At 40.9% G+C, this 25,948-nt stretch overlaps 1 protein-coding gene across 1 annotated transcript in view; it reads right to left on the bottom strand.

The window, feature by feature from the left end:
* The window catches only part of LIN9 (lin-9 DREAM MuvB core complex component), a 79,086-nt gene extending 60,516 nt beyond the window's left edge, over positions 1–18,570 (bottom strand). Inside the window, exon 1 of the mRNA XM_036755899.1 lies at positions 18,492–18,570. Within this exon, the coding sequence (XP_036611794.1) occupies positions 18,492–18,570 (79 nt within the window). The remainder of the gene's footprint in view (positions 1–18,491) is intronic.
* Positions 18,571–25,948: the final 7,378 nt, after the last annotated feature.

Genomic DNA, 25,948 nt, shown 5'->3' on the forward strand with positions numbered 1-25,948 from the left:
ACACAGCTAGCTCTGGCACACCAGCGCTACTCCTGCCCCAAGAATTGCCAATCCGGATCGCGACTCAGATCTTAAGCAGGCTCTGCACTCCCTTCTGATCCGCCACTTAATTCCTCCCACCAGGTGGGCCTGGGGCCGGAAGCAATTGGAGCTGTAGTTCTGTAGCTGCACCACCTCCGCTGCCCCAAGGGTGGTGGCCGAACCGCAAACTCCTTTCACTCTGTCCCGGCAGCTTTTCCCACCAACCTTCTCTGTTGTCTTTGGTGTTTGTGGGTTGAGAAGTCTGGTAACTGCCACAGCTCACTGATTCAGGGTGCTAGGGCCTGTTCCACCTAGTTCCTGGTCTGGTTGGTCCAGGTGCAGCTGCAGCTGGGCTCTCTGCTCTGCTCCCAGCTCTGTGGAATAGACCTTACCCCATGACCATCCAGGCTGTCCTGGGCTGGAGCCCTCCTTCCCTCTGCTATTTCGTGGGTTCTGCAGTTCTAGAATTTGTTCAGAGTCATATTTATAGATGTTTGGAGGGACCTGGGGGGGGGGGGGCGGTGCCTCATGCAAGACCCTGCTTTCCAGCTGCCATCTTAGCTCCGCCCCCCAGGGGAACAATTTTTGCAGCAAGTTTCTCTGATAAAGGTCTCATTTCTTAAATATATAGAGAACTGAACCAAACCTATAAAAATAGGATTTGTTCTCCAATTGATAAATGGTCAAAGGATATGAATAGGCCATATTCAGAGGAAGAACTCAATATCATCATTAGTCTTATGAAAAATGCTCTAAATCACCAATAATTAGAGAAATGCAAATTAAAACAACTCTGAGGTACCACCTCACACTCATCAGACAGGCAAAGATGACATAAAAAGAAAATGCTAAATATTGGCAGGGATGTGGGAAAAGAGTACACTAATGCACTATTGGCAGAATTGTAAAATAGTCAACCATTCTAGAGAAGAATTTGGAACTATGCCCAAAGAGGTATACAACTGTGCATACCCTACAATCCAGCAATACTGTCACTAGGTAGATGCCCCAAGGAGATGGAACAAAAAAGGAACAGGACCCATAAGTACAAAAATATTTATAGTAGCTCTTTCTGTGGTGGCAAAGAATTGGAAAATGAGGGGATATCCACTGTCTGGGGAATGGCTAAACAAATTATGTTCTATGGATGTGATGGAATACTATGGTACTGTAAGAAATAATGAAGGAGATGGTTTCAGAAAAACCTGGGAAGAACTATATGAACTGATGCAAAGTGAACAGGCAGAACTATGTGAACAATCTGCATGGTAACAGCAACATTATAAGGAAAATCAACTGTGAAAGACTTAGTAACTAATCAATATAATGATGCACCACAGAGAACTAATGACTCAGAGTGCAGATTAAGGCATTTTCCTCTGCTTTTGCTTTTTTCCCCCCCTGGAACACGGCTAACAAGGAAATATGTTTTTCATGACTGTATATGTATAATGATATTGTATTTCTTGCCTTCTGAATAGCTGAGAGAGGAAGTGGACAAAGGAAGAGAATACGAAACTTAAAAAAAAAGAAATAACTCCTCTATTTCTGTCACTATTTAAAGTTCCTCTCCCAGGCATGATTATCAAAATCTCAAAGTCAGCATTGAAATATCCTTGGCTCCCACAAATGTGCAATCAATCACTGAGTTTTATCAATTAGACCTTCCTAATCCTTCAGTTAGATACCTGACTTAAAATCAAAAAAGTAATATTAACGGACTAATGCCTACTAAAGTCCTATTCAAATGTCTCATTATGGTGTAAAGGTGATCTAGGGTTTCCGAAGGCTATGCTAGCCTAGTACAAACTATGGCAGATTCTATAATGGAGAAAAGACCTCCAGTACACTGGCAAGCAAGAGGCAGCTTAGGTGGCTCAGTGGATAGTGTGCTGGGCCTGGAGTCAGGAAGACCTGAATTGGCCTCAGACATTCACTACATGTGTGACCCTGGATAAGTCACAACCTCTGTTTGCCTTAATCCACTGGAGAAGGAAATGGTAAACCATGCCAGTGTCTTTGCAAAGAAAACCCAATACAGGGTCATAAAGAGTTGGACATTACTGAATAACTGAACAACAACATTCTTGGAAATGAATTATATCTGTTTTCTTACTAGACTAGCTAAAAATGGAAAGACTCCTCTTCAGTAGACTGGTCACCAGATGATGAATTATTTGGCAAAGGCAATCCATATAACAAAGAAAAATACAAAATGGTCTTTAGTCCTGTATTATCTTCCTTCTACATCTTTAGTGATGGTAATGAAGCAGCAGAAAGGTGGGGCAAATGGTTCTAAGGATCACAATAGCTCCTAGATAACCTAGAAACATTAACTGAATTGTTCCTATGATGAATGTAAGAAACTTGTTCAGGGACTAATGAACGGACATACTAGTTAAGGAAATGAACGATATTAATTTCAATAGCCTCACTACAAATTAAACCAGAAGATAAAAGGAAGTTGCTATAAAACTGAAAGATGGCTCATAGGTTCTCCTTAGAGAAGCAAATAAAAGAATTTGAAAAGCTGGTTTTATCATGTGTCCCAAAGCAACAAGAAATATTTAATAGGACACTTGGTCACCTTGTAGAGTGCAGTGTTTGTGTTAAGCATGTGTAAAAAGAACACCATTAAGATAATGACCAAGTTGTGCCAGTTTGTGTGAAGCTGCTGTATAGTTTATGCACCAATACTGTTTTGCAGGTAAAAAGAAATTCCAAACTGAATAAGACTTACCAAATTAACATATGGCTGAGTACTCTATGACAATGCAAACAGGAGCCTAGAGGAAGATGATGTAAAATGTTGGAAAACATGGCTGAGAATAACAATATTTATCAAGAGGAATTAAAAAAAATCAATAATTTCAAAGGAAATCATGAAAAAAGAGGGTAAGAAAAATACCAGGTCTCAAACTATACCACAATAAAAATAAAAATCAATACTATTTGGTACTGGTTAAAAAAAAACAGAAAAGTTGGCTGGGTATATGGCAGCACATTTCTATAATCCCTACTATTAGGGGAGACTGGGACTGGTAGATTGAGCTCAGGAGCTCTGAGCTATAAAAATGCTAAAACCACATTAAGTTCAGCCCAACATGATGGGGGGTGAGAGGTGGGTACCTAACAAGGGTACATAATGAGGAACAGGCCAAAGTTTCCTATCAGCAAAGCAATGAGGCCCCTGCATTCCCAACCTGGGTGAGATAAGGAGACCCAAGTCTCAAATAATGATGATGATAATAATAATAAGAGGAACATATTAGGTACACAAAACCTAGAAGCAAGAGAACCACAGGTTCTCTTGACACAAAAGGTGTCACCCAGCTTTTCCAGGTTAAAGGTTAAACTGCTAGAAAATAGACCAACATCTCATACTACATCCCAGAACAGTGCCAAATGGAAATAGGATCTAATATATCACAAACATATTAGAGGAGCAAAGGAGATACTTTTTCACAGCCAAGGAAAGGGAAAGAGTTCTTGACCAAACAAAGGGTAGGGAGGATCAAAGGATACAAAATGGACAATCGGAAAATTGAAAAGTTTTTGTACAAACAAAATTGATACACTTAAAATTGTGTGTAGGGGAGAAGGTCATGAAACACAAGTATCAGTTAAGTGCCTACTATTTTCTAGGCACTGTGCTAAGTGCTTTACATTTGATTGATACTCACTAACAACCCTACAAAATAGGTACTGTTATTATCCTCACTTTATTGTTGAGGAAAATGAGGCACAGACAGAGGTTAAGTGACTTGTTTGGAGATCTCACAGCTAGTGTCTCAGGTCAAATTTTACTCAGGTCTTACTGACTCCAAGTCTAGAGCTCTACCCACTATAACACATAGCTGCCTGGAGAAACAGTTAGCTGGAGAAATCTAGGAAGCTTCTCTAACAAAGGTGTCACATCTAAGATATATAGAAAACTGCTTTACTATAGAAAAACAAGAACCATTCCCCAATAAATAAATGACAAAAAGATAAGAAAAGAAGAAATCTAAGCTATCAACATCATTTTAAAATGCTTTAAATCGCTAAAAATAAGAGAAGTGCAAATTAAAACAACTCTGAGGTTTTACATTACATTCATCAGATTGGCAAAGATAACAAAAAAGAAAATGACAACTATTTTTGCAGGACAGGCACATAAATGCATTGTTGGTAGCACTGTGAAGTGGCCTCACCATTCTGGAAAGCAGTTTAGAGATATTTACTCTTTGTGGTTGTCTGACTCTTCAGGACCCCATTTGGAGTTTTCTTGGCAAAGATACTGTTGTGGTTTTGCCATTTTCTTCTCTCACTCATTTAATAAATAAGGAAACTGAGGCAAACAGAGTTGAGTGACTTGCCCAGGGTCACAAAGCTATTAAGTGTCTGAGGCCAAATTTGAACTTAGGTCTTGACTCCAGGCCCAGTGATCTATCTATTGTGCCACCTAGCTGATATACTCCTAGAGATACACTCAAAAACTACTAAACTGCATATACCTTTGCTATTAGTGGTCAAAGAAGGTGGAAAAAGACCCATATGCACAAAAATATTTATAGAAGCACTTTTTTCGTTACAGCATAGCAAAGAACTGGAAACAAAGTGGATTTCCAGTAATCAGGGAATGGCTGAACAAATTAAGGTACGTGAATGTAATGGTATGTTATTATGGAATAGTAATGGATTATTATTATGAATGTAATGAAATATTGTAAGAAATGACAAAAACATAGGAAAACCTGGGAGGTCTTCCATGAACTGGTACAGAGTCAAGTGAACAGAACTAAAAGAACTTTTATTTAATGACTACAACACTGTTGTTATTCAGTCATTTCAGTTGTGTCTGACTCTTCATGATTCCTGCAATGCTATAAAGGAAAATAATTTTGAAAGACTTAAGAACTACGTTCAATGACCAGTTAAAACTCCAAAAGAACAATGATGAATTATGCCTTCTACTTCTTAGCAGAGAGGTAATGGACTAAAAATGAGAAAAGATACATTTTAAGATGTTAAGATTTCTTGTACGTGACCATATATAAAGGAAAGCTTTCTTGGGGGGGGGGGAAGTGAGGGGGGCAGGGAGAGAGGCTTGAAAGTGAGGAGGAATAGTGATTTTAAAAAAAGGAAGAAAAAAGTGTTAATGAATCATTTTTGAAACACAGAGAACAGATGGAGGGTCAGAAGGGGCGCAGACAAACAAGGCAATTTTATAACTACCACATTAAATTAGAAATATACTTTTAAGAAAAAACTGTACATAGTTTCATGCTTTCATGTGCACTTTTCTTCTCTTGTTCTTTGTATACAGAAATGTGTGATTTTTTTCTAGTTCATAATAATAGAAGGGAAAAATTTTTTAAAGGAAAAGGAAAAAATTTTGGTTGAGTCTACAAGCCTTTGGTCTCTCATTCCTTAAACAGAAGTCTCATGCTTATATTGAATGAATATTTACTTCCGGATTTTCCCAGCTCCTTACCCCGCCTCCAAAAATTAACCTTGTATTTATTTTGTATATTGTTATTTATTTAGATGCCTTTTTCTCTAACAGTCCATCAATAAACATTTATTAAATGCCTCCTACATTACAGAGATTGTGCTAAGGGCTGGGAATACAAAGAAAAGCTTAAAAAAAAAAACACTCCCTGCTCTCAAGGAACTCACCATCTAATGGGGGAGACATGAAAACAAATATGTACAATCAAGTTATATACAAGATAAACTTAAAAGAATCAACAGAGGGAGGGTTCTAGAATTAAGGAGAATCAGGAAAGGCTTCCTACAGATGGTAAGATTTTAGTTGGGACTCGAAGGAAGCCAGGAGGTGGAGATAAGGAAGAACATTTCAAACATGGAGGAGTAAAGAATGAAAATAGCAGGGAGTTCAGTGATGGAGTATCTTGTTTGAAGAACAGTGAGGAGTCCAGCGTTACTAAATCAGAGTAAACTTATTGAGAGCAAAAATTGTTTCATTTTTCTTTTGTATTCCCAAAAGTTAGTACAGTGCCTGGCATATAGAGAGTTGTTGTACCAGAAGCGAGCAAGATACACCACAGAGTGTAAGTTTTAAGTGGAGAATTATTAGCCGGTGGCCATTGGGGTACGGCACCACAAATCAATGGCAATGTGTTGGGGTGATGGCTTGGATTATATAGGATATGGGGGTACAGAGTGCGGGGGCGGGGGGAACAGGAACAAAGGTCCCGGCTGATCAAAAGATTCAGTCAGGTTATCTTACTAGTGGGATAATCTCATTTACATTCCTTGGTGGAGTCACGGAGCCCCAGAGATATCTGCTAGAAAGCGTCTGCCAGGTGGGATGGTCCTATCTATTGACATTCCTTGGTGGAGTCATGGAGTCCCAGGGGGTTTGCTAAATGCCAAAGATATCTGAGTCCATTCTTTCTGGGAGTGCTTGTCAGTGGCTAGGGGTTTCTCAGGAGTTCCTAATTTTCCTTGTATTACAGAGTAAACATTTAATAAATGCTTGTTGAATGACTGAAGCAGAGAGTTGGAACATAAATGACATGGTAAACACAGAAGAATAACTGACTTGTGTATATACAGCGCTTAAAGTTCGGCAAAGAGCTTAAAAATTATCTCATTTGATTCCTGTAACAACCCTGTGATGTAGGTACTATAGGTATTATTATCTCCACTTTATATATGAAGGAAGGACTCTAGAGATTAAATGACATCCTCATGGGAAAGTCACTTAACTTCTCAGTGCTCTAGGCAACTAAGTCTATGAGTTACAGAGAAGGTAGCCACCTACATGGGTTGAGGGAGTTCACTTTACCTTTGAGTACCTTATACCAAAGAAATCGCAGCTCCAGTCCCCTATCCCTATTATAGAGAAGAAAAAACTGAAGCTGAGATTAAGAAGGTTATCCACATCATATAGCTAGTTAGTGTGGGAGGCAGAATTTGAACTTAGGTCTTTTTAGCATCTAAGTCCAGTGCTCCTTCCACTATACTGCTTAACAGATGCTTTTCAAATTTGCAGATGAGGAAAAGTTGGGCTGATAGCTAATATGTTAGATGACATCAAGTCAGAATTCATCAGCCTCATTTTAAAGTTGAGGAAACTGAGGCCAAGAATGATTTAAATGACTTGACAATGTTCATAGAAATAAATGGCAAAGTAAATGGCAAAGCCAGGGTTTGAACCAAGTTTTCCTAAATCCAAAGACAAGATTCTTTCCAATATACCATGTTGCTAATTGATTAAATGAAACTGCCTAGGGGCCAATGTAAACACTTGGGTTGAACAAAACTGCAAAATTCAATTCAACAAACATTTATTTAGGTCCTATTATGTGTTAAGAGAAGAGGCAGTGTAGTGGTATACAGTGTACCGGAGGTGGACTTGGAGTCAGAAAGGCAGTCAATAAATATGTATTAAGTGCTTCCTATGTGCCAAGCACTGTGGTAAATGCTAGGCATACAAAAAGAGGAAAGACAATCCCTGCCCTTAAGGAGCTCACAATCTAATGGGCGAAACAAGCAACAAAGATATACAAAGTGTAAATGGGATAAACAGGAGAAAACTAACAGAGTGAAGGCATTAGAATTAAGAGGAACTGGTTGGGAAAGGCTTCCTATAGGAGGCAGGATTTTAGCTAGGACTTGAAGGAAGCCAGGGAAGCAGAGAAGAGGAAAAGCATTCCAGACGTTGGGGGCAGCCAGTGAAAATGGCCAGAGTATAGAAATGGAATTTCTTGTTTGTGAATAGGCAAGAAGGCCAGTGTTACTGGACTGAAGAGTGAGTATATGGGGAGGAATACGGCATAACACGACTAAAAAAGTAGTGTGGATAGGGAGGTTGGTCATAAAGGGTTTTGAACCCCAGAGGATTTGATCCTAAAGGTGACAGGAGGCCAGTGGAGTTTACTGAGTAGGTTAAACTACATGAGAAGCCATGATCAGACCTACACTTTAGGAAAATCACTTTGGTAGCTGACTGGAGGTGGACTGAAGTAGGGAGAGCATTAAGACAGGCTGACCCACTAGCAAGGTATTACAAAAGTCTAAATGTGAGGTGATGAGTGCTGGTAGTATGAGAGAGGAAAAGGCAGCATGTTAGAGAGATGTTGCAAAGGTAAAATTAACAGACCTTGGAACAGATTAGGTATAGGGGGGTGAAGAATACAGGATAACACCTAGTTTATGAGCTTGGGGGACTGGGAAGATGGTGTTAGCTTTAACAGGGACAGAGAAGTTAGGATTGTGAAACTGTTTACGAGGAAAGATAATAAGCTCAGTTTCAGACATGCTGAATTTAAGATGTCTACTGAAGTTGTCACATGGAATGGCTCTCTGGGAAAGTGAGGATAACAGATACATGGAATAATTATGGGGATGTTAAGAAACAGAAAATATCAACAAAAACTTATTTTAAAAATGTCTACTGGACATCCAGTTTCGAGAAGTCTGAAAGACAGCTAGAGATGTGAAACTGGAAGTCAGCAGAGAGATATGGGTAGGGTAGGCAGATTTAAGAATCATCAGTATAGAGATGATAATTAAATCCATGGGAGTTGATATCACCTGGTGAAGCAGTGTAGGAAAAGAAAAGCAAGACCAGAACAAAACTCTGTGGGACTCCTATGATTAGAGAGTGTGATTTGGATGACAATCTAGCAAAGCAGAATGAGAAGAATCCATCAAAGTGGTTCCAAAATCCTAGAGAAAAGAAAGAAATGAGAAGAGGGTGATCAACAGTGTCAAGGGCAGCAGACAAGTTAAGAAGAATGAGGATTGAGAAAAGGCCCCTGGATTTGGCAGTTAAAAGGTAACTTTGGAGAGAGCAGTTGAGGTGGGATGATGAGGTCAGAAGCCAGATGTTAAGAAGAGAGTTAAGTGGGGGCAGCTAGGTGGCACAGCGAGTAGAGCACCAGCCCTGGAGTCAAGAAGGACCTGAGTTCAAATCCAGCTTCAGACACTTGATACATTACTAGCTGTGTGACCTTGGGCAAGTCACTTAACCCCAACTGCCCTGTCTAGCCCCTCAAAAAAAAAAAGAGTTAAGAGTAGAGAAAGGGTAGGACCTACTGTAAACTGACTTCTCAAGCAGTTTACCACAAAGGGCATAGGAGATATAGGAGAATAGTTAGGTGGGGATGGAAGAAAGACTTCAAATATTGCCTCTGGTACACACTAGCAATGTGACCCTAGTCAAATCTCCTATTTTCTCTCAGCCTCGGTTTCTTCATCAGTATAATTCTGAGTACCCTTAGTCAAGTCTCTAAGACTTTAAGTTAGACAAGAGTTGCTGAAATGCACTGGTAGAGGGAACTTTCAATTTAATTCAATTCAACAAGCATTTATTAAGTAAAGAATCCTTTTCAACAAGAAGTCTTTCCTTAATCTTAGTGCCTTCTAAGATGATCCCCAATTTATCCTGTATCTATCTTGTTTGTACATAGTTGTTTAACTCGTCTGACTGAGGTTTTTTTTTTTTGAGAGGAGGGCTTATTTTTTGTCTTTCTTTGCATTCCCAATGCATAGCACAATGACTGGTACATAGTAGGCAATTAACAAATGCTTATTGACTGACTACTACATCTGAGGATACAAAAATAACAATGAAAACAAGTCCCTGAACTCAAAGAAGTAGACATTCTTCTGGGGCGGGGGGGGGGGGGGGGGGGGGGGGGGGTATGGAGGTGCAGGGACGACAATGTGTATACAAGTACATGGAAAATAAATACAAAGTAATTTTGGAAAGGATGTACGAGTTGAGGTACTAAGAACTGTGGGGAGGGGTTAGGAAAAGCCTCCTGCAGGAGGTGATATTTGAGCTGAGCTGTGAAGAAAGCTACAAATTTCAAGAGAAGGTAAGGAGGAAGAGCATAGCAAAAAGAGGAGAAAGCCTGTGTTTGGAGTAGAAAAGTAATTGTACAGAGGACAGCAAATAGGCCACTTTGTATGGACCACAGAGTACATGAGGAGTGGTAATATAAAGTGAATCTGTAAGGATGAGAGATGTGGAGTGGGAGGAAGGGACCTCAAGAGATCATCTAGTCTAATACCCTCATTTTAAAGACAAGAAAACTGAGGCCCAGTTAAGTGATTCAACCAAGGTCACACAGGAAATCAGGGGCAGAACTGAGATTAAAAACTAGTCCTGACTCCAAATCCAGCTCTCCCATGTATCAAGAAGTCATTTTGAAAGGTTTTAAATGTCAAAGATATTATATTTTATTTAAAAAGGATAAACTGGGAGCTAATAGCGTTTCTTAAAGAACAGATTTGTCATTCCGTTGATCAGGAATACCAACTGGCTTGGAGAAAAGAGATTGAAGATAAGACCAAGCTACTACAGAAGACCAGGTAAGAGATCAAAAGGGTAAGACCTAGGGTGGCAGCCATGTGAGTAGACAGAAAGTGACGGATGCAAGTGATGTTGTAGAAATAGCATCACCAAGATTTAGCAACTGATTACATATGAGAGAGAGAAGAATACAGGACCTCAAGGCTGAAAACCTAGATAACTAGAAGGATTTGATAAACCTCAACAGAAATAGAGAGATTAGCAAGAGGAATGGGCTTTGTTGAATTTGAATGTCCACAGGACATCCAGGTGGAGATATCCAGCAGACTGTTGATGATGTTGGACTGAAGACCAAGAGACAGAAGAGAGATGGATATGTTTATCTGCGAATTGTATGCACAGATATAAGAATTCAACCCATGGAAATTGATCACCAAGAGAAAGCAAAGGTGGGGGGGGGGGCAGGAAGAAGGCCTAGAACAGGACTTTGAAGTTACATGGATGATGACCCAGCAAAAGGATCATCTACAAAGGCAGAATTGGTAGGACTTGTCAACTGATTGGATATGGAGGGTAAGAGAATGAGAAGTAGAGGATGATATGTATGTGATAAGCCTGGGCAACTGGGAGGATAGTGGTACCCTTAACAGTAATAGGTAAGTTAGAAATAGGGGAGGATTTGGAGGGAAAGATCATGAGTTCGGTTTTGGACATGCTGAGTTTAAGATATCTCTGGGACTCTGGGTTTAAGATGACCATTAGGCAGTTGGAGATGTTAGACTGGAGGTCAGAAGAGAGGTTAGGGCTGGACAACAGACTAAGAATCATCTGCATAGAGATGATAATTGAATCCAGAGGAGCTGATGAGATGACCAAGAGAAATAGTATAGAGGGAGGTCAGAACCTGAGAGAGAATGCCTTGAGGTAGTTAAGCCCCTGGGGGAAGGGAAGACTGGGGGAGGAGCATTAGTGGACTAAACCTGGATGAAGATCCAACAAAGAAGACTGAGAAGGAGCACTTAAGACAAGTAGGAGAACCAGGAGACAGCAGTCAAAAAACCTAGGAAGGAGAGAGTATCTTAGAGAAGTGGATGACCAATAGTGTCAAATGTTGCAGAGAAGTCAAGAAGGATAAGGATTGAGAAAAGACCATTAGATTTGAAAATTAAGAGATCATTAGTAACTCTGGAGAGAGTAGTTTCAATTAGATGATAAAGTCAAAAGCCAGACTACAGGGAGTTAAGAGAATGAGAGGAAAGGAAATGGAGGCAAAAATTGTAGATGCCTTCTCAGGAATTTAGCCATGAAAATGAAGAATATTACAGGATAATAGTCAGGGATGGACAAAGGTCAAGTGAGGGCTTTTTGAGGATGGAGGAGACATAGGAATGTTCATAGGCAGCAAGGAAGCAGCCAGTGGGCAGGGGAAGATGAAGATTAATGAAAGAGTGGAAATGATAGAGGTCAATTTGTTGGAGAAGATGGGTAGAATGGGATCACTTGTGCATGCAGATGACTTAGCCTTGGCTAAGAGAGACCTCAGTCTCTTTATGTGACACTGAGGTGAAGGAGATAGTGGTGGAAGGCATCTGAATGTATGAAATGAGTAGGGGAAAAGATATAACTCTCCCCAAATAGCATCAGGTTTTTCATTGTTCTTAGCTTGGGGAGAGGGGGAGAAACCATGAAGAAGGTTGAAAAAGTTTGGAAAAGCTGCTGTGTTGGGTGGATTAGTGACTCTATTAGTAAGATTTAAAGGACTGCCTTGCTGCAGCAAGGACCCAATTGAGATTATGTAACATAAACTTATAATGGACCCCCGCAGTGTACTTCCACAATTTTCTCCAGCTCCATTCAGCAACAAATGAAATAGGGATGGTGGAAGTAATCTTAGGCTTAGACTTGGCAGGCAAAGTATGGCAATAGGGTAAGAGGGCAAGGGAGATTCAAGAGAAGACAGTGTAGAATTGAACTGGTTCACCAAGAGGTCAATAAGGGGGAAGGGAGGAGAGTCTAGTCAGTGCAGGAGTCATAACCTGGGAAAGAACTGTGTTGTGGAAGGACTGGAGGGCACAGTAAGCTTACAGTGACTTGTTGACTTAACTAATAATTAGAGCAGTCCCAAAATTTAATCAGCTACCTTAGAAAGTAGGTTTCCCTTCCCTGACCTTCTAGTAGAGATTAGATGATCACTCATAAGAGATATTAGAATTTCTGTTCAGATACAGGTCCAATGATGTGACCTGAAGTCACTTTTATCTCAGTCTGTGATTTTACCTTTCCAATCTATCCACCACCTTTCCAAAGGGCTTTTGTAACCCAGGCTTTATGGGTAGCTGAGCACCACAAGTAGGTTCTAGATGGGGGAGCTCAAAAAGAGAGTCTTAGACCAACCTGAGCCTGGGGGTCTGGGATTAGTCTGAGGGTATGGTGGGAAGCCTGAGCTGGGAAACCTCTGGGCACTGAGAAGGAACCTAAGATGGAACTTCTACGAATTGTAAGTAGCCTCTAAATAGCCAGACCTAGGATCCTGCCTCCCCAAGAAATTCCTTACCAAGGCTGGGCTCCTCTCCCTGTGGTCCCCTCCTTCCTATTTCTCTTTTTTCTTCTTCTATCCCATAATTTCTTCCCCTTCTTCCTGTCTCCATCTCCCTTCCTATCTGTCTCCTTTTCTCTACCAATCTGTGTCTCTGTGCATGCCTCTCCCAAAACATCATAGAATCAAGCATGGCTCTGGAATCAGAGAACTTGAGTTCAAATTCTACATGTCATATGCTACCTGTGAGACCATGGGCAAATTCTGCCTCTTGACTCCAAATCTACTATTCTTTTGAGTGTACTGCACTGGTATACTACTTGTTTTCTCATCAGTAAAATAAGTGGGTTGGACTAGATGGTCTCTAAGGTGCTTTCCTGTTGTTTCTAGATCTATAATGCCATAATGGCTTCTACTCTGCTGGGCTTCTAATGCATCTCTGGGCCAACATGTTTGATGATAGGTAGGTATACATGTAAATGTTTAAACTGTTTCTGTTTCAACTAAATAGGTTAATCCAGAGTGGAAGGTAAACTGCAGGAAACTCATCATGTTCAGTCATTTTTCAGTAGTGACCAACTCTATGTGACCCCAGTTTTCATGGCAAAGATACTGGAGTGGTTTGCCATTTCCTTCTCCAGCTCATTTCACAGATGAGGAAACTAAGGCAAACAGGGTTAAGTGATTTTCTCAGGGTCACACATCTATTAACTGTCTGAGGCCAGATATGACCCCAGGAGAATGAGTCTTCCTAACTCCGGGCCCAGCACTCTGTCCACTGTGCCACCTAGCTGTTTCAGATAGAAAACTAGCTTCCAGTGACAACAGGATTTCTTGGATTAGAAGCTCCCTGATATTCAGTAACCTACAAAGACTCCTTTCTTGGGCTGGAGTGTTGGCCAGGACTCACAAAAAGCCAAAGTCTACTCCTCATATTTTGGGTACCTATCATCCTGCAATTTGGGTTTTGCACAGTACAAAACTGATACCATGCTTTGACTGCCCAGAACAGTTTTCCTTATAATCAGCCCTTCTGGAAAAGTACCAATTCTGTATAGGCAGTGTCCTGCCCTGATAAAAGGAATGCATCATACTAGAAAGGTGGTATAAGACAATGGAAATAACAGTAGATGTGGAGTCAGAGGGCCTAGGTTTAAATCCCAGCTCTGTAACCTTCCTACTTGGGTAACCTGGGGCAAGTCACCTTTCTCTGGATCTCAGTTCCCTTATTTGTATAATGAGGGAGTTATACTACATGATCTCTGAGGTCCCTTCTAGCTTTAAATCTATGACATCATTACCAAATAGCTGTGTGTCTTAACACATCACAACCTATCTTTGATTCAGTTTCGACATCTATAAACAGACAAGATTTGAACTAAAATACTCTCTCCAAGGTCCCTTACAGCTATAAAATGCTATAATTCTATTCCCCTACAAGAACTTTCTGTTCCAAATAGATTGGCCTACTCACACATGTGCTTTCTCATCTTTGTTTATGCTGCTTTCCCAGACCAGAATTCCCTGTACTTTCTTCTCTTCATATACAAATTCTTCCCATCCAACTCAGATCCTGCTTTCATTATAAAGCCTTCCCTGACCATTGTAAAATATAGCAGTTCATCCATCTTAGGAGTTTTAACATTTATCATTCATTTGCATTTAATCATATGCTACCCTGTAACATATACCATCAACTAACTTTTTACATGTTTATATATTTTTCTTGGTAATATATATGTGATTCTATTGTAAGTACCTTGAAAACAGGAATCTTGTGTTATACTTCTTCATATTTCTCACAGGACCTGGCACAATGCAATGTACACAACAGATTCTCAATAAATCTGCTAAATGAATGAATGAGATAACAGTTGAGTTAGACCAAGTATTGATAGTGTTTAAATAAGCAGAAAAGAGATGGGGGACATACGGAAAGTGAATGAAACTGTATGAGTAAAGCAGAGAGTAATGAACACAGTATGATTAAGAGACAGTAGAAAACAGGCTTGGTTGGAGTAGAGAGGTTACATGAAAAAAGGAGGAGGTAAATCTGCAAAGAAATGTTTTGGTTTGGATATAAGGAATTTACTATCTTACCTTCCTGACTCTTATTAATCCAGTCTTTTCAGTTTCTTTGATTATTTTCTCTAAAATGCATGTTACCATTCCTTTTTTAACATCTGGAATAACCTGTTTCTCCATCTGCCAAATCTTATATTGTCTGCTTGTCACTTAAGTACAGTGTGACCATTTCCTAAAAGTTTATTAGTAGTTGTAGTGGTAATATTTACATGATTCCAAAATAAAACATATTCTCTTTCCAGCAAAAAAATAAAAGTTCAATGAAGTGGTAAAGAAAATTCTTTAAAAAAAAATTTTTTTATCATATACATTGAAAAGAATGATATAGGATGAGGGGGTAGGTGTAGGTTATAATATGCAACAATTCTGGAATCATCCATACCAATGAGATCCACTCAAGTATTAAAATAACTCTCTAACTATAGAAATTAACATTTGGTACTTAAAGAAATCAGGTAGCAACTCCAAAAAGAAATATGGAAGCTCAGTCTTTTATTCTGTTGTTAAAAATGTTAAATATGATTAGCGGGGGCAGTTAGGTGGCTCAGTAGATAGAGTGCCAAGCTTGGAGTCAGGAAGACTCCCCTTCCTGAGTTCAAATCTGACCTCACACACTTACTAGCTATGTGACCCTGGGCAAGTCACTTAACTCTATTTGCCTCAGTTTCCTCATCTGTCAAATGAGCTGGAGAAGGTAATGGCAAACCACTCCAGTATTTTTCTCAAGAAAATCCCAAACGTGGTCACAGAGTATTGGACATGACTAAACAATGACAAAATGATTAGCTGCCAGAATAATGACATCTTGGGTAATAAAAGATGGAATTAAAAGTAAAGGACTATATTGATAAACATAGGCAGAAGCCAGGGAAGACTGTGGAATTGTCCATAGTTTATATTTATCTATGAGGCTGAAGTAACCTAAATTTCTCAGCTAAGTCTTTTACATTGATTTAGTATTATTTTCATTAATTTTATGTGTAATAAGTCAACTAAAAGAGGTCTATAAAAAAGCAAATGGGCTATGCCTCAAATTGCCTTCAACTGTCACTCCTCATATAGTACTTCATATTATTATGCTTTTTTAGATATCCTGTCTTTTCAATTAGATTGTAAGCACTCTAAGGTCAAGAATGGCATGGAAAAAGCATTAGCTTGAATTATAGGATTTTAGAACTAGAAGGAATTTTGGAGATCATCTTTACTCCAATCCTTTCACTTCACAGATGAAGAAACCCTCAAGGTTCATTGGTCAAAAGGCTGGTAATCATACAGTTTACAGTTCCTATAAAGATTTCACCAATTTCCTCCAATGTTGCACCAAGAACATACCATTTATCACACCTTAGGCAGTCAAATTCTAACACTGCCATGTTTCACATAGAACTTTTTTTCCTATATGAATTTAAGTTACTCCAGTTTTTAATCTTTAGAGAATCAAACATAATCCATAATATAACATGTATATATTTATAAACCATATATAGATATACTTTTGACAAATTCTTTTCCAACATATTTTCTGACTACTAGAGTTGGATATCAGAAGACCTGGGTTCAAGCCCTAGCTCTGCTACTAACTGCTTGTGACGTTAAGCAAGTCATTTTATCTCTGCGCCTCAGTTTCCTTGCCTGTAAAATTAAAGAACTGAATTAGATGATTTCTAAGCTGCCCTTCAGCTCTGACAGTCCATGATTCTATGAAAAATTATCCTTTATACTTCTTTGCATCGCACACAAGCAAAGTGTGCTGGCATATATTAGATGTTCAATATACATTTGTCTGTTGAACACATAAAATGAGAACACACCAATTAACTTAATCCAAATAGAAATAGATCTCATTTTCAGCATATGTTTATATGTGTCTCTGTGTGTATATGCATATATATGTATACACACATATATGTAGAATAGCAAATTAATAACTACAGCTCTATAGACTTTTATGGGTTAAAAGAAGCACAAAAATACCAGTGAGGATATCAGCTTTAGAGGAAAACACATTCTTTTCAGAAGATAAAAATTCCCTTATTTTAGAACATCTGAATTACAATGAAGACCTGGTAATGCAGGTGACATTATTGAAACAAGGATATACAAAAGTACTTTGACAATGCTATAAGGACTTGTCTGTAGTGATTTTAAAACCTATGTAAGACACTATTGTTACTACCTTTAACTTTTTAATATCACTTTAATGGAGAGTAAATTCATAGAACCTGTGGCCTTTTCTATAAATACGAAAGAATCTAAAGTTCCACCCAAAGAAAAAGAAGACATTCAACAGTTTCCTAGTCCTCACATTCAATTGCCTCGTGCACTGTGAGTTTTCACTAGCGATTGACACTCTATCATCTCTAATTTATCCTGCAGATAAGTTTATTTGTACACAGCTGTTTGCATTTCGTCTCCATCAGACTGAGCTTCTTGAGAGCAGGGACCATGTTTCTTTGTATCCTAACTCTTGGCAAAGTGTCTGTCACATTGTAGGCGCTTAATAAATGCTAATTGACCAACGTAAAAAAAATCCTTCAGAAATTGTAGTTGTAACAAACTAAATTGATGACATATATCAGTGTCACAAATATATCAACATAACAACACTGGCCACTTACAAAAGGAATTTATGAATTAAAACATTCTGCATATTTCAACATGTGAAGTACACAAGGTCCCCTTGGTAGTTAGTTTCTTATAGCTATTGCATTAGAAGTAGGCATAAATACCATGAACGTACATACTTCACAAAACACAAGGGTGTCTTGGCATAACTAAACCGAAAGGTGAAGTGAACATGATCAGGAGGACACCTGCACATAGATACATGTGGCCATCACGTAAGCCCTGCTGGCCATGTCTGTATGTTGACATAGAACTCTGGGATTCTTCTCGACAGACCCACGTACACACAGCGGGGCGTCTGGGATGGGGATGGGTGAGGGGCTGTCTAGACACCTGTGTCACCTGGGGAGGGCAACGAGGGCCACCTGTACACCCAGGGGAAGGGACCAGGGCCCTGACACGGAAATGTTTCAGTGGGGTGGCCACCCCACCCGGGCTGCTGCGAGGGGGTGGGGGGGCGCGCGAAGGAAGGAGTCACGGGTGACTGAAGAGCCTGGGGAGGGGGCCGGGGCAGGATGCGGGGTTAGGGGGCCGGGGCCGGGGCAGCGCCCTCCGGCCGCCCCGGCCCTACCTTGCCCCGGCCCCGGGACCTGCGACTTCCACAACTACGTCTTAGGAGGCTGCCTCCGGGAATGCCCCCCTCCCCCCCGCCCCCGGCCCAAGGCCCTGGCCCGGGGGGTAGTTGGGGGTGGACTGCTCGGGCTCCCGGGCTTTCGGTTTCCGGCCCCGGCGCTCTCACAACAACACAACCCAACACCCAGAGACACCATAACAAAGGCGGCGACGGCAGCGGCGGTAACCCCGGGGTGCGGGGAGGGCGGCAGGTCCGGCAGCCCGCAAGCCCGTCGGGCGCGGGGCAGGGGCCTCAGCCCCCCGTCCGGGCCCAGGAAGCCCCGAGGCGGGCTGCCGGCGGGGAGGAGGGGGAGGGGGGCGATTGGAAGTGCTACTCACTCTCATCAGGCAACTGGTCGAGCTCCGCCATCTTGAATGAGCCGCGCCGCTTTTTCAAAGGCTGCCCGCCGCGGTGCATTGTGGGGCGGAGAGAGCCTTTGCGAGGGAGGTTCGAATGCGGGAGCTCACTCGCTCTCCCGCTCGCCCTCTCTCTCCCTCCCTCCCCGGGCTCCCCCGGCTCGCGGCCTGGCCCGCGCGCGCGGGGACACCCCGGCGCTGCGCAGAGGGCGCGCGGGCGGGCGCGCGAGGCCTCGCGCCGGCCCCGGGAAGGGGGGAGGGGGCAGGAAAGCGGAGCCGGCGGCGCGAGCCCACCCGCCCAGCGCCGAGGTGCCCCGTGGCTCCCTCACCTCAGCCGGGGGCTGCGGCTGCAGGCACTGCGAGGGAACCGGAAAGTGGGTGGGGGAGGGAAGAAGGGTAGGAAAAGGGGACAGACCTGGCGACCCCGGGCCGAGGATGCCCTACTACAAGTCTACGTTTCTGCAGGTGGCCTGGCCTGCTTGGGACCTCCCCCATTTACACTGCCCGCCCCACTCCTCCACTGGCAGCTTTGCCTGACCCTGTTTACGCCTTAACTTCCTCCTGCTCGCCTTCCCTCCCCGCCGCGGGATAGGGCCGGGGAGGGAGGGAGGAGATGACGGCTCCGGTGACACCCGGATGGCTCTGGCTTTGTTGCTGCAAGCACCAATGTCTCCTTCATGACAGGTGGCCTGAAGTGCTTCCTGCCGCCGGAAAGTGCGTACCTCCTCCTAAAAATGTGCTCCTAAAGACCACAGGATCCAGAATCTGGAATCTGGATGTGAAACCTGGTGCAGGTCTTGACTACCTGTGTGAACTTCAGCGTGTCAGCCTGTTTTCTTATATTTCAAATCAGGGATATAGATTAGATTGGGGTTCTAAACCAGACGTAAGTGAACTTTTTTTTTATTGTTTTGATAACTTTCAATATAATTGACTTTCTTTGTAATCCATTTTACCTTATGCATTTAAAATTTCTTTCCTTGGAAACTGGATGATGGATGCCCATCAATTGGGGAATGGCCGAATAAGTTGCAGTTTATGATTATAATGGAACTCTATTGTGTAATACGAAATGTTGAGCAAGATGGTCTCAGAAAAACCTGGGAAGACATAGATGAACTGATGCAAAGTGAAGTGAGCAGAACCAGGAGAACATTGTACACAGCAACAGCAATATTGTAATATTGATTAACTGTGAAGGACTTAGCTACTCTGATCAACACAATGATCTAGGACAATTCCAAAGGACTTATGTTCAAAAATGCTACCCACAAGTCACTTAACCCCAATTGCTTTGCCTTCCCCCCTCCAAAAAAAAAAAAAAGAAAATGCTATCCACTTCCAGAGAGAGAACTGATGGATTCTAGGTGCAGAATGGATTCTGGGCTTTTTGTTTTCAACATGGCTAACAGAAATATTTTGCACAACTTCATATGTATAATGAGTATCATATTGTTTGCCTGGAGGATGGGAGAGAATCTGGAACTCAAAATTTTAAAAATGAATGTCAAAAATAAATAATTAAAAATGTTTAAAGGTTATTCTGAGAAGAGGTCCATAGGCTTTAGCCAACTGACAAAGGAGTTCATCACTGAATAAAAGGTTAAGAACACCTGGACTATGTAATCTCTAAGGTCCCTTAAACTTCTAAATCCTAAGATTCTAAATCGGTTAACATGAATAGTAATGCTAATTTTTAAAAAGAATTTAAATAAATTTTTATTGATGTTTTCTGTTTCTTAAATCACCACAGTTATCCCAAGTATCCTCCCCTTTCCCCCTTCCCAGAGTGCTATTCTATATAACAAATAGAATATTTTTGTAGAAGGAAAAAGTACAACGGATAAATATGAGAAAGGCCAAAAACATATGCAATATGTAAAACCCACCACAAAGAGGCAGGTTGGGGGTGTCTTCTCTTATCTCTTCATGAATCTGGCTTGATTTTTATAGTTTTGTTACATTTATTTTTTATTTTTTGATCAGTCTTTGCTCTTTCCATTTACATTGTTATATTGGCTGTGTATATTGTTTTCTTGTCTCTGTTTACTTCACTTTTGCGTCAGTTCATATAGCTTTTTCCATGCTTTTCCAGCTTTCTCTTCCAGGCTTTCATGTATTCCTTACATCCATTATTTCTTACAGCGCAGTTATAGTCCATTACATTCATGTACTACAATTTCTTTAGCCATTCCCCAGTTGAAGGGTATCAATTTTGCTTCCAGTTCTTAACTATCACAAAAAGTGCTTTTATTAAATATTTTGGAGTATATTAGGTCTTTCTTCATATTGCAATTACTAACGCAGCATTTTAAGGTTTGTAAATTGCTTAAAGAAGTTCATAAGGCTAGAGAGGGGCTTCAGAAGTCCCTTCTTGCTATTTCTAAGCTGAATTACTCCTAAATCATCCATCCTAAATAGAGAAGAATTTATCCTAAAGGAAAAGACACATCATAAATTCTCTCTCTGTAACCCATACCAATGATAACTACTCCCACTTTTAGAAAGTGCTTCATATTTTAGCTATATTCCTCCTGCCATAATAATAATAACTAGCATTTATATAAAAACTTAAGATTTTCTAAGCATTTAAAAAGCATTATCTCATTTATCCTCAGGACAATTTGGAGAGTTATGTACTATTATCCCCATTTTGCAGATAAGGAAAGAGGCAGATTGGTTGAGAGACTTACCGAGGCTGTAGTATGAACTCATGTCTTCCTGATGCCTTGTCCAGCACTCTATCCACTGGACCATCTAGCTGCCTACGGGTTTTTATCTCACTTTTTCTTGATTTGGGGGAGCAACCAAAAAAAAAACAAACAAAAAACTTGTGTCTCATTTCCTTCCCATATACATGAAACCTCTTACTTGGTTGCCCTTTAACCATTTCCCCTTTTCCAAATGGTTACTGACTCTGATTGAGTGTGTGACTCTGAGCACATAATTTTCTCTCTCTAAGCCTCAGTTCTCCTGATTGTCAAGAGCATGCCAGACTGGATGGTCTGTAAGGTCCCCTCCAGCTCTGAAATTCTATGCTTTTAATAATAACTTTATGGTTTTTTTTTCTTTCTAAAAAATCTTTCAGTCATCTTACTCATTCTTGGCAGGAAATAGCAAATTTGAAGTTCAATACTTTAAAGTGGGTCAGCCAATAAGTATTTATTAAGCACCTACAATATGCTAGCCACTGTACTATGCTGGGGGTGCAAAGAAATTACAAAAAAAAAACAGTGCGTGCTTTCAAGGAATTCAATCCTTCAAAGACTGGTGATTTCATCAGCGTGGGTACTTCCTTCACAGATTAAATCTATAATTACTCTGTTTGGTAGAAGGTATTTGAGAGTGGTTGTGACTGAAAATTCATTGCCCTGTGGTGAACCTGGTGGCCAGCCTCTCCCAATTGAACTGAGCTTCTCTGAACTTAGGGAGGCTGGTCCTCAGACAACATAGTTTGTCACTGGGCTCATGTTCAAAACCTTTTTACTATGATAAAAGCTGCCAGAGTTTGTGTCCCTCTGGCATAGTTTTCAAGAGGAGCACAATATCCATTGTAGTAGGACTTTAGTAGAGGAGAAAAGCAAACACTATTAACTTCAGTTTTACATGTTGGGAGACAGGCCTGAGGTGCCTTATCTTCTTTCTCAATACTAAGCATATGAAGGAAATATTTCAGTTTGGAAACTGATGCTATGGTTGGTTTGTCAAAGATTCCCAGGAATATGTAACACAGTTCTTCAAACAGTGCCAATGTTTCATCATCTCTAAGGCAAAGTACAAAAAACATGAAAAGAACAATGTCTCTGTTCAACAGATCAAATCACTATAAACACCCAGTGTCTAGGTGTGCTTAGCCAGTGGAGAGGAGGGTAATACAAAGTTCCTGCTCTCAGGAAACTTACAGTCACTCAGGCTGAAGACCTAAGTGTCATCTTTGACTGCTTGCTCTCACCCCTACCAGATTCAATCTGTTGCCAAATCATAGCAATTTTACCTTCATAGTATCTCCTGAATACTTCTCTCCTTGAATCCCTATCTTTTCTGACACTGCCAGTACCCTGGTGCAGGCCCTTGGCACCAGACATCTGGACCTCTGCAATTGTTCCATGATTGGTCTCTCTGCCTTAAGTGTCTTCTCACTCCAGTCCATCCTCTACTCAGCTGTCAAAGTGATCTTCCAAAAGTGCAGGTCTGACCATGTGAACCCCACTCCCCCCACTCAATAAACTCCAGTGGGTCCCCATTACTGTTTCCCATAATTCCCTCTTTATCTCTGCCTCTTGGATTCTCTTGCTTCTGTCAATCCCTTCTTCTGCAGGAAGCCTTTCCTATTCCCCCTTAATAATAGTGCCTTCTCCCTGTTGATTATGTCCTGTTTATCCTGTATGTAACGTACTTGTACATAGCTCTTTGCATATTGTCTTCCTGGTTAGATTGTGAGCCCTTAAGGGCAGGGACTGTCTTTTACCTCTCTTTGTATCCCCAGTGCTTAGCATAATGCCTGGCATATTAGCAGGAGATTAATAAAGTTTTATTGACAAATTTCCAGCAATTTGGGGAAGGATTATTTCTCATCTTGGCCTCTCAGCAGCAACAGCAGTGACAATTTGAGCAAAAGGCAGCAAGAGTATGTGCTTACCGAGATGAGTCTGAGACTGTACCTCATGTCCCTGACCACCTCTTCTTTTTTGATTCTTTCCCTGTCACCAAATAATGATGAGAAATGGATGTTTCTAGCTCTGGAAGTAATCTTAAGAGTCTGAAAGGCCAGGAATTCCTAATTTAGTGCTGGCAGCCCAGCAGGAAGTGCTTTCTGTTACTGCATGATTTCTTATCTCCTGATAACCACTGCCAGGTCACCTGCCACTCAGATGACACTGCCATCAGTGAAAGAACTAAGAAATCCTAAGTCATGCTGGGGCTTCTTAGAAGATCTGAATCCTATGAGTCTCTCAAATAGTACAGGCATTAGCTGAAAGTGAAATATCTGTTCAGTAGTCTCACAAAGTTGTCTTTAGCTCCCAGGAGAATAGAATAGCTGTGATATGTTATTGTTTTATGTGTTAATGTACACTTATTGAGTCTTTATGAGTTTTAAGGATTTCTGTTGAGATTTCTGTTCTATAATCGATATATACTTTGTGCACTAAGTGCTTTTTTGAGAAGGGGCCCTGCTAATTCATTTTGAGGAGACCCTAGAGATTAACTGTACCTAAATTTTGGTTAAGAGATTTTCCCTGGAGTTCTGTCCGGGGGATTAGGTTATAATAAGCCAGAGATAAGGGAAAATCCTGATCCCCTCTCTTTGAGGTTAGGTTCTCCCAGAACTGAAACTGATTCATGTGAGTCCATACCAAGATTCTCCCAAAAGGCAGGCCCCCTGGGCAGAAAGTAACAAGCAAATAGAAAGAAGCAATTGGGAAGGAAGAGAATGGGGATGCCTAGCATGGGAGTTACTGTTGGAGTAAAGTCTGAGAAGAGGTAGAAGGGAATGGAATCAAAACCGCAGGTAAATATGTTTAACCTCAGAGAGTAATGGAGATGTTTCTCCTGAAAAGGAAAGAGTAGTGATGCTGAGATAAGGGGAACCTCAAGCTCAGAGAAATAGGAGGGTGGGTGGAATTTGTGATGAAAGAAGAAAAGAAAGGCTTGGAACAGTGGTTACCGTAAGAAACAATATGAAAAATTCTAAGAAAATTGGTAAGTGAGACTTATATGAAGTGATGGAATAGTAAGCAGAAGTAAGTAGAAGGAGAAAATTTACAAGATGACAACAAAAATGTGAAAGAAAACAATACTGGAACATTCTGGACTCTTAATGATGTAGTGACCAATTGTGACTTCAGAAGATCAATGATGAAACATGTTTTCTGCATCTCATCAGAGTGATCAGATTTCTTGATCAAATAAGGAATAGAGAGGATTACAGGACATAAAATGGACAGTATTTATTACCTAAAATTGAAAAATTTTTGCACAAACAAAATCAATGCAGTTAGAATTACAAGGGAAACAATTAGCTGGGAAAATATTTTGCAACAAATTTTTTCTGATAAAGTCAACAACCATTTATTAAGCTATTGGCCAGGCATGTGGTAAGTATTAGGTATAAAATGAAAGGAAAAACAAAAACAAAAAACAGTCAAACTCTTGAAGAGTTCATAATTCATTGGGGAGACAACATGCAGACATCCATGTACAAACAAGATAGATACAAGATAAATTGGAGACAGTCCCAAAGAGAAGGCACTAGAATTAAGGGGGACTAAGGAGTGAGAAGATAAGAATGACAATGTGGTGAGCCTGGGTGCTGAGGAGGAGGATGGTACTCTTGACACTAATAAAGAAGTTAGGGAAAGGGGAGGGGTTGGAGGTAAGATAATGAGTTCAGTTTGGACCTGTTGAGTTTAAATATCTATGAAACACCCAGTTCAAGACATCTAATAGGCTGTTGGAGATAAGACAATGGAGGTGAGGAAAGAGGCTAGGGTTGGACAAATAGATCAGAGAATCTTCCCTGTAGAGATGATAACTAAATCTACCAGAGGTGAAGAGATGACAAAATGAGATATGTTAGAAGAAGAGGGCTGAGTACAGAGTCTTGGAGGATACCAATGGTTAGCAAGTAACCTGGATGAAAATCTAGCAAATGAGACTGAGGAGGGCAGAGCCAAGATGGTGGATTAGTAGGAAGAAGTACAGCAATTTCATCCCTCCAAAATTTCTCCAAATAGACCTAGAAAACATCAGACCAAATCCTGAGCATAAAGTACAAGGAATGGGGTCTTGCTAGGATTTTAGGGCTGCATGGAGCATTTCAGCACCTAGGCACTATGCTCAAGAACAAGAATCATATAGGGTGACTGTGTAGAATTTAGGAACAGGTGCCAACTTGTAGATGCCAACCCACCACTCAGTTCTGAGCAACAGATCCAGGGACCTTTGTCCAGTAAGTGATGGCATTCTGGAGTCAGGAATAGTTATGGGCTCAAGGCTGTGTACTGACCTAGGAACAAGTTCAGAAACAAGCTCAGATCTCAGGAGCAGAATGGAGTCTCATTTCTAACTTCTATCATAGTCTGAAGCCTGCAAAGGAATAACATGGGTAGGAATCCCAGACCAGAGAGGAACCTATAGTCTTATCACTGCCGCAGAGTTTCCCAGCTGCCTGACAGTCATTGAGTCCAGGAGCAGTCTACTGTTGCTCAGATTCAAACCTAGCTCAGGAATTAGAAGGGCTGTGGTGGGTGAATGAAAGAAGTGATCAGACTTTGTCATAGATCAGACCACTTTGGAAGCATCAAAACTTCAGGGCCCCAGCCCGAGTTTTTCCTAAGACCCTGGAGCAGTAATAGGACTAGTTCAGACTTTCCCTCCAAAACTGCACAGAGTCTGGTCCTAACATAAAGTCTGAAACCAAAAAGTCAGCTATGAGAATG

Source organism: Trichosurus vulpecula, chromosome 4 (assembly GCF_011100635.1).
Source record: "Trichosurus vulpecula isolate mTriVul1 chromosome 4, mTriVul1.pri, whole genome shotgun sequence".
NCBI lineage: Eukaryota > Metazoa > Chordata > Mammalia > Diprotodontia > Phalangeridae > Trichosurus > Trichosurus vulpecula.